At 39.5% G+C, this 9,840-nt stretch overlaps 2 protein-coding genes across 2 annotated transcripts in view; one reads left to right on the forward strand and one right to left on the reverse strand.

The window, feature by feature from the left end:
- Positions 1-2,022, forward strand: part of TOP2B (topoisomerase (DNA) II beta 180kDa) — a gene marked incomplete at its 5' end in the record, with an annotated part of 47,642 nt that extends 45,620 nt beyond the window's left edge. Inside the window, 3 exons of the mRNA XM_010291712.1 lie at positions 228-344; positions 1,224-1,321; positions 1,537-2,022. Coding sequence (XP_010290014.1) covers positions 228-344; positions 1,224-1,321; positions 1,537-1,698 — 377 coding nt within the window. The remainder of the gene's footprint in view (positions 1-227; positions 345-1,223; positions 1,322-1,536) is intronic.
- A 1,033-nt stretch (positions 2,023-3,055) lies between these two features.
- On the reverse strand, positions 3,056-9,670 carry RARB (retinoic acid receptor, beta). The gene is made up of 4 exons (XM_010291713.1): positions 9,512-9,670; positions 8,608-8,812; positions 7,160-7,318; positions 3,056-3,503 (listed from the first exon to the last, which is right to left on the reverse strand). The coding sequence occupies exons 1-4, from the start codon at positions 9,668-9,670 to the stop codon at positions 3,307-3,309; spliced, it is 720 nt and encodes a 239-aa protein (XP_010290015.1). The 3' UTR covers positions 3,056-3,306.
- Between the last annotated feature and the right edge of the window lie 170 nt (positions 9,671-9,840).

Raw genomic sequence — 9,840 nt, forward strand, 5'->3', positions numbered from 1 at the left:
GGAGTTTACTGAATGCACTGATACATCTCAAAAGTATCACAAAAGAAACCTCCTGTTTATTCCATGCAGTTTTAGCATAAAAGTTAAGTATGTTTTCCCCAAGTGCAGAAACCGCTCCTCTTGTTTTAATATCTGCCATTTATGCTGTAATTGGCATATTTAATAAAATTTAATACTTCTAACCAATATGTGAATTTAACATATTTAGTATCTCTAACTTCTAACAGCAAAACTAGATGTGCCCCCTAAACCTAAAAGAGCTCCCAAGGCCAAGAAGGTGGAAACTGTAAACTCTGACTCGGATTCAGAATTTGGCGTTCCAAAGAAGACTGCAGCACCCAAAGGTAAGAGTTTTGGTGCCCTGCTGCTCAACGCTCATGTCTGTGCTCTCTGTAACACAGATTCACAATAATTTTTGTAAGGAAGGAGAACTAGTGTCTCTAAAATTAGAACCACATTGATTTATTAGTAAATTAATCACTAGTAGATTACTCAGCCATGAGCCTTTTCTGTGACAAGTATAGCGTACTGACTTGACTTGACAAACAATGTGTGAACTTTTTATCTATCTGACGTTCACTGTTGGGAATGTATTTAATAGCTTCTCCTCCCCTCTGCCTTTTTTTTTGTTTGTTCATCAGTTCTACTGGATACTGCTTATTTTCTTTGATCTCAGCTTTTTACAAGACAGTAAAATTCTGATTAGTAATTCTAGTAAGTAGCGACTTCTGGCTTTTTAAACCAATTCTTTGTTATCCCAATTCTCAGTTGTCAAGAGTCCTCACAACACAGCACACTGAGCAGTGTAATCAGAGGAGTCTGTAAAGGATGTGTCAGTGTTGATAGTTACGGTTATCAGTAAATTTACTAAATAGTAAAGGTGAATTAATGCTGTGTCACCAGTACAGAAGGTGACCGAGGACTTGTAGTACTTCAGAAGTCTGGAAGTCATTGATCTAATGACATTTGTCCCTGTCTTGAACCGACAGATAGCTTGAATTGCTAGGGTGAATGGTAACTTCGGAAGAGAAAACTGAGAAAATAAAATGTATTTTATTTTACTGCTGTTGTGAAGAAGCTGGAGTTGTAAACTAAATCTGAACTTTAACATGTAGAGATACTAAAGTAATTTCACCAGATTTTTCTTCAGCTTGCTGAAGTTTGGAGTTGTATTTTTAAAAAAAGAAAAAGAAAACAAGGTTAAATCATATTCTCTCACCTAGGAAAAGGTAGAGGGGCAAAGAAAAGGAAAGCATCCAGTTCAGAAAATGAAGGTGAATACAACCCTGGGAAGAAAATGCCTAAATCGACACCAAGCAAGGTCAGTTCCATCTATGCTCTTTTCTCCTTGTAAAAAGAACCCAGTGGATTACTTTACATAAAAGGGACATGTTCTTATTAAAGGTTGCCAATGTGATAATGGGGGTCTAGGTGTGTTGAGAAATCAGATGTTAGAGAAGGTTTCCTTTGATTCTGAATATTAAAAAGGGAAAACATACACAGCATGACAATTGATTTGTCTTTTCTTTTCTAAAGAAATCCAAGAAGGCTGCTTTTGACCAGGATTCTGATGTGGAAATCTTTCAGTCAGGCTTTGCCTCTGAAACTGCCCCAAAGCCACGGACAGGCCGGGCTAGAAAAGAAGTTAAGTATTTTGCAGAGTCTGATGAAGATGATGATTTTGATATGTTTAATTAAGTGCCCAAAGAGCACACAAATGTTTTCCAACATCTATCTTGTGTTGTCCTTTTGTCCCTTCTGTCGCAAACTTTTGTACATTTGACTTATTTTATGTGATAATGTAATTGATGGTTTTTATTATTGTGTGTAGGCATTTTAACATTTTGTTCTTACACCTACAGTTTTATGCTCTTTTTTACTCATTGAAGTGTCATGTATTTGTCTGACTGGCTTGTAGAGATGTTCTAGACAGCTGTGCTAAAGCACATTTTAATTGTCATGGTTGCAAACAGCAAACCTGCTTTTTGAAATGAAGTTTAAACATTAAAAAATGGAAAACTACTGCGTGTGTGTAAAATTTGGACTAGAGGGACTGCTTCTACACAGGAGTTTTTTTTTTTAAAATAAATATATTTTATTCTTTGCCAGGAGACTCCATGGAAAAAGGTAAACAGTATATGAACATAGAAAGCATTGTTAAACAATCTCAATGTACAAACAGAGCCAGTGAAAGTACATCACAGACTTGCTAGAATATATAAAAAAAAAAAATCCACTAGTGCTTTAAATGAAACCTAAGAAACTGACACTTTAAATCTGTTAACCATTCTACCACAGTTTTCACTCTGCTTCATGGTGATTTAACAAGGCCAAGAAGGCAGATTCTCTCCTCGTGTTTCTGGAAGTCCTAGCTGTACTTCCCTAGCACCTGGAAGGCTGCATAACCCAGATAATTCCTGGCAGTTGATTCTTAAGGAAATAGCCTAGACTTGCCGATTCAAAAGCTGTAATGAGTCTGCTGCTTCTCATCCCATGAAGTTTTCCTAATGGCTTGTGAACAAGTAAACAAAAACATGGTAACACTGAAAAGTGTTTCTGCCTTGGAGGCTATCATCATTACTGTAGAAATGTAGTAGTTAATTGGGTAGCTAGGTCACCAGCCAGGTAAGAAACCACTTCTTTAAATTTTAAAGTGACATTAACAGTGGACAAATGACATTTGAATAACTGATCTGGCAGTTAATGCTGATACTGATGTCTTTTCTGCTAGTGCAGTGAATTTTTGTATACTTTTTACAAGGAAGGAGATGCAAATTGAGGGCATCAGAGACAAGTTGTCATCTTAAACTAAATCAGATGGTCCTTTGAACTTCCTTTTCTGGATGTGTACAGTAGTCCATGTCATATGGTTGGTGTTTTGATCGTTTTAGGTATAAGAGACAAAAGGAAAGCACCGAACATCCAGTATAGAAAGTACAGCCATACATTTGTATGTACAAAGTCATCAGAAATGCAACCAGAATTTTAAAGTTTGAGATCTGTCTTGTCACCATGCAGTCTTGAACGTTCAGAGGAGAAAACAGAAGCTTAACTATTTTTTTTGCATGAAATGGCTGATTTAGAGTTTCAAAAGTTTGCATTTTCTAGTTTTAAGAGTTTAAACAGCAAGGAGTATATATCGATACATATGAAAATTTCTTGGTCCTTGTTGAGTTTTTATCTATATATATACACATATATAGATATATATTAAGTCCAGAAACTAAGCAGCAGTAAAAATGTTTTTCTTGCTTTTCATCCCTGTACAGAAGGTATTAGGAATGTCTGAAGTAGCTGGAAAATGTCTTATTGCACCATAGGGGATTGACTGACACTGCCGTTATCCACTGAGCTCGGTGAGATACTAGGACTGTGTTCTGCAGTATTTCCATTTGAGGTTGGTGTCAGTGGTTCATGTCCTTCAGAGTTCTCCAACATTTCCTGAATAAGAGGGGGCATGGATCCAGGAATTTCCATTTTCAATGTAATGACACGTTCTGCACCTTTAAAAAGGAAACAAAAAGCCCTTTCCATTAGTAGGATTTGTACAATTTCCTTTTTGTTCGCATCATCAGTAGTAATTTCAGAGTATGTTACTTTAATGGATTTGATGTCGTCTTCTACACTTCTTGCATATAAAGCCATGTAAGTGAAGTACTTCCTTCATTACAAGAAAAAGGAGTTAGATGAGTACTCCTTAACAAATTAGTTTAAAATTATGACATAGCATCTGATAATACAATACAGGTAAATTGGATTAACTGCTTCTTTTCATAGAAGGAACCAAAATGCATTAAATTATACTGAAAAATTAAATTAAACTGTGGTCACATAGATGCCTCTATAAATTGGAATATACTTTACAGGTTTTAATCTGTACGGGATCTGCAAAGACTACAGAATGACAAAAATTCTGGCTGATTTGTGTTACATAGGTGAGGCGAATCCCGTAAGAGAACTGTAGTGACGTAAGTCAGAACATTTCTTTCCCATACAGAAAACTGTGACACCAGAATTTAACAAACAATTGCTTTGTAAAAGAACAAGTTCAGGCCAAAAGATACTTTTTTTGTGAAGCTGTCTTCTGTAGTTTTCAGGCATCTTCCCTTGTACTAATTAACCACAAAAGCACACAGGAACACTAACACAGTTTACATTAACAAAACCTTAACAAAAGCTAACTGTTCAGTGTTTGGCCTTATCCAGTGTAACGACGGGCATTTTTAGAGAGAGGTGGCTTTGCAGGCTCCTGTGTGTAAGATTAAACAAAATTGCTACGTAAATCCTGACTACTCAGACTGGGAGCCAACAACTAATACTAGTTTGAGGAGCAGGGGGGAACTCAAACCACAAAGCCACACAATAGTGCCTGATACTCCTACGATATCTTAAGGCTTCTCAAAGATGACAGGCATACAGGGAAGGCTGTATAAAGAGGCAGACACCTCACAGTTCACGACATGAGCTCCGTGCTCCCAGGAAGCACCGTGCTTGGTTAGTGTGCGGGGTTACAGCACAAGCTGAAGCCTGCATTAAAAAAATGGCCAAGACCCTGTCTGACACGGGGCAGTTAATGCTGAGGGAACTGCTTAGGCCTTAGTAAGTTACTACAAACAGAGGAATCCTTAAATGCTGGGCAGACAAAATGTCTCTCTGAAAAAAAAGGCTGTTACTGGGAAAGGCTTGATCTGGAAAGCAGGAGGGTTCAGCTGCTGTGCTGGCTCTGTGCTGCTGCCGACAGCGGTAGGCGAGCTATGTTCGGAAAGCCCTGAACAGTCAGCAGTAACACGGGTACAACTGCTGTGAGTGACACAGCTGAAGGACTGAAAGTAAGTTAATAAACATTTGGCTGCTGAGTGACGAGGACCATAGAGAGACAGAAGTATTTTGGAATTGCACCTCAAAGGGAGGATATACAGTAAAGATTCTATTCCACTCTGAGGCATGAATGTGCTTTACATATTTTGCTGCTGATGGGAAAAAGATTTTTCTTATCAGGACAACATCGAACAATTTATAGCCATAAACCTCAGCATTCAAGTATCTGGTCTAACTCATTGCACAAGATTCCTGATGATCTTAAAATCTGGGTCTAATGGAATAGGAATCTGTGCTTTTTAAAAGTGAAGGAAGGCAAGAAGAGCCAACAAAATTAAAGAGAAAACAGTCCGGTTATTAAAGAAACATTCCAGAGGAGAGAACCTTTGGGTATGTTCTGCTTGTCCGTGCTGATGCACTGTCCGTGCTGGAGAGAGAGCACGCTGTCGCTCACAGTGGTAACCCCAGAGTGGAAGGGAGCGCTGATGTTTGTGCCTTAACTGAAGAGCTTCAAAAATCATCTACAAAGGCCATGACCAACTTTGCAAGTGAACACTCATTAGTAAGTCTCTTAAACAACTGTTAGGAACAAAGGGGCAAGCACTGTAACTGGAAAGAAGTTAATGCAGAATTGTGCTGAGAGTTTCTCTGAAAACCATCTGTAGCCAGAGCAGCACTGATAAACTGAATTTGGCCACATTAAGTGTCTGCTTTCTGCTGTTACGGAGTATGTCAGTTGCGGTACCAAGTGTTGGTGTGGTTATTCCAGTGTAGAACCACAGTCATTTTCCAAGGTCTTGCAAACTTCCAATTTAATACTGGGATAAAAGAACTCTGAAGACAGTCTCTTGCTTCAGTCCTACAAACGCTTAATTCTTCTGTTGCAATACGTCTAACGCCACAGAAGAATGTAGTTGTATAAGGAACTCTAGTGCAAGGAGACATTCTCAGTCTTTTCAGTTCATGCTTATGTTGGTAATTGCTTTCAGGGATTGCGTACCATCAGAAGTCATTATCTTCTAATGTACATCTTTTCACATGAAACTCAAGACACGCCCACCCCCTGCAGGACATCACCAGTCCTTTGGTATGATTTAGTTCTACTAAAAAACATTAATGATATAATTAAAGTTAAACACTTATGTCAGAATGGAAAGAATAATCCTTTCTCGTGCACTGAACATCAAGAGACAGAGCCGTGTTCTTGAGGAGCTGGAGGGCTCAGGCAAAGCAGCAGGGAAGTGGAACTAGACTTCCCACAAGCAAGAACAATAGAACGAAAAGGCTCCCCTGAATATTTTTATAGTACTGCTGTAAGTTTATTTTGTAGACTCAGTTGGATGGAGCTTGCTTTACTCGAGGGTAAACTGCAAGCTTTAGCTAACCTGGTTAAGCGGTTCCTTTTTAGGGTACTTTTGGTCCAGCTCTGGTGTTTCCCTTCTAAGTTATTCTTTCGGTACTAATCAATCCAATTAAATTCCCCACTACTTTTTATAAACATAGCTATAGCGTAATTTTTTAACTTAGAGATATATTGTTTAAAGTGTGACAGTTCAGGTTTCAATGTAAAATAAATGTATTTCAGCAATTTAACTGCTAATTTTTTTCCCTGAAGTCTTCTCAAAAACCACATCAAATGAAATTAGTAATTTTTTCAAAAGCATAAATCCAATCTGTCGCTACATAGGGACAGGCTCATGGGACAAAGCGCTAAGCGGGGAACCTCTCTGATGAAATGAAAGCATTCCACTATACCTGTGCTTTAGAGAACTTCGGTGATGGCTGTGTGTATTTATTTCACACGATCAATCGGTCACATACAAGACTACACAAAACATTAGAACAAAATTGATTCATGGGTAAAAGCATGGTTAGTTTGTATTAGAGGTGCTCAATCTCCAAAATCCTAGATCAGTTAAGTTTGAAATCTTCAGTACGTCAGACCACAGTTTGGGGAAATTTAGGATGCACAATGTTTCCTGCTGTCTGTAAACAGACTGTTTTTTGAAAAGCATATGTTGACCTGCACTCCCCTGTAAACGCTAACAAAGGCTTAATTCAGGGTTTTATCTTAAAATGACTAACGAAGAGTTCATGCTAATGATCTGCTAACCCGCTTACACCTAAGGCGGCATTTTCACTGTAAGCTGCATGAAGAATGTAGCACCATGTACGCTTAAAGCAGAACCAATTTAAACATAGGAGCTGCATAAAGAAGAAGGGAAGAGAAAGGTCACAAAGATCTTTCCTAGATATATTAAAAAATGACCCAGGTCTCTAAGCCAGCTTCCTCTGAAACATAACACTGACACGATTGCTGAATTACGGGGAGACACTGTACCTTTTGCACTGATGCTACGAAGATCTGTGATTTTCATTAAGATCTTTGGGAACATATGAGGCTTGTTGGGTCGTCTCTTTCGGATATAAATTTTCAGTGCTTCAAGCAACGGTTCCTGAAGCTTATCCACTTTCATTGGTTCTTCAAGGTCCTGGCGATCTGTAGAAAAGTACCATATGACCTGCATGATTTTAATTTTTTTTTTTTTTTTACAAACTCCAAATCGCAGAAGCTCCTCCATGTTCTTGATTAGAACTCCATGAATTTAATCTTTTTTTTCCCTCCACTTATGACCCACTCTAGCAAATATTCTGTGCAAAGAGGACAAACCATGGCTTTATGAAACTTAGATTAATTTTTCCTTGGTGACTGGAAAGGTTTGTCATTTGAGTGACCCAGAATTACCAGTTTGCTCTTGTACCTCCCTCTCCAAGGGGAAAACACCTTGCTGCAAACAAGTATTTCAGAATTAATTTTGTATGTGTCATTGATACACTGCCTAGGTACACAAAGAGATTACAGCTAATTTTTTTGTATCAATCCTAAATTAAAGTGAGTTACCAGCAGGTATCAGCAGATGGCAGTGCTAGCTTGAGTGACAGCAATCGCCACCCAGAAACCAGGATGCACCAGTCACATTATTAATGACATCTCAGAACTCATCAATGCTTTTGATGGGTTATGGTTAGAGACACTAAAATCAGAATGATTTTGTACTAAAGGGCCACTGTCAACGAAGGCTGACTCTTGTTTTTTAAATATCCTCTAGTACCACCCAGTTTGTATTTCAACAAAATGGCCCAGCTAAACAAGGTGTGTTTCTATTGCTAGTCCAGATTTTGCAAAGGAGGAGAGAGACTAGGTGATTAAAGTAACAGAAATTTACAGAGGATTTTGGAAATTATCTGAGACTTCACTTTTTGTATTTTAAAACCATGATTTTACCTGACCATGTCCCTTTCAAGTTGTAATCAGCCCCCTCCAAATCATGTCATCGGTGCCACTATGCTCATTTCAAAGTATAATCTGTTTTTTTCTAAAGAAAGTTATCACCAGTGACTTCTGTGTGAACGTTAACTATATGCATATGCATACAACTATATTCATGAGTAAAAGTTGCATAATGGGCATCTTGCTCTAACAAAGGTCATTCATACAGGTACCCATATACTGCTTATAAAAAAATGCAGCAGGATATATCCTGTACTCCTTTATCAGGCTAATAATAGGATCGGTTGCTTGACAGAATGATTCAATTCATTTTAAAATGTATCAATAATAAAACCAATAATCATCACCAGTAGAAAACAGGCCTTTAGTGCTAAGTGGTTTATATAACGTATATAATAATATTACATATTACAGGAAAGCAAAACAAGTAAAACATAAATGAAGATCTTATCATGTCTGTCCTTTTCAGTCGCGTCCGAGTTCATGCTGTACGGTACCTCCACAGATTAAGCAGATGGCACTAAGGAGACCTGTTTCTGTATCATCCATTTCTAAAGGCAGGAGCTGGTTGGCAAACGTGAACACGAGATCAGTCAGTGGGCCAAAGCCGGCGTTGTGCATCTGAGTTCGGTTTAGGGTAAGGCCATCTGAAAAGGTCATGGTGTCTTGTTCTGGTGTGTATCTTGTGCAAATTCTAAGGATCTGTGGAAGGACAAAAAAAAAAAAAAAAGAGAAATCTGGTGAATTCAGTCTGTGAGAAGATAGTTGCATTTTCTCGAGGTGGCAAATCACCCACAGAACTGCAGTACAGAGTCACATCAAAACAATCCAAAAATCAAACTCCAGTTTGTTCAGTTCTATTAGCACAAAAAATCTCTGGTCCAACATAAATACACTCGATTGAGACTATGTTTTTTTTAATAACAGAAATTTAAGAACAGAAATTTCCCCCCTAGTTATGACATAATCAAAAATTCATATTCTCACCACTTAGGTCACCAATATTACCATAACATTCACATAAACCGCTCTTTTATTAGCATGCTGTATATGCACCTAGTTATAAAATGCTACTGCACAGCTGATCTGAGCCAGTGAGATCATAAAAACATCTCACCTCTTCAAACATACACATATTTCATTGATTTTGGGGATCGATTTTGCATGGCAGTGCTTCTCTGGGTTGCATCTTTGGTAAGGACGAAGTGTCTCTGCAGTATCTGTGTGAGTGGGCGCAGACGGCCGTGAGTTGGTGAGGGAGGCAGAACATAACTTGCGCTTTGGGGTGCCCTCCCTTCTGACAGCAAACCCTCCACACCCCGGGCAGCTGCTGCTGCAGTCCCCATGGAGCGCTGCTTGTCTTGCCAGCCCGGGAGCTCGCGCCTGAGCGGACGGTCAAACTTCGAAGCTCTGCGTGGCAGCGCGCGGGGGCCGGCCGGCAGACTGAGGAGTTGGCCGCGCTTTTCTTTTATGGTTGCCGTTACTCCCGTGTGCTCTAACGCTGAACCTCAGCAGCCCGCTAGCCCCCAGCCTGCCGTGAGGCTCTGGCGCTTCCCCCATCCCGAGCCATGGGCAGCGGCGGTGAGGGCGCACACTCTGCTGCAAAGCCTATCTTCCTGCTGCCGACAGCGTCACCCGCCCTGGCGCAAACCCGGACGGTGTTGGTTTTGGCAAGTTTGCTGCTGGTGTGCCGACAGCCACCCAGCACTGACCCCCGAAGGAAGAGCGCT

Source organism: Phaethon lepturus, unplaced genomic scaffold (genome assembly GCF_000687285.1).
Source record: "Phaethon lepturus isolate BGI_N335 unplaced genomic scaffold, ASM68728v1 scaffold11727, whole genome shotgun sequence".
Lineage (NCBI taxonomy): Eukaryota > Metazoa > Chordata > Aves > Phaethontiformes > Phaethontidae > Phaethon > Phaethon lepturus.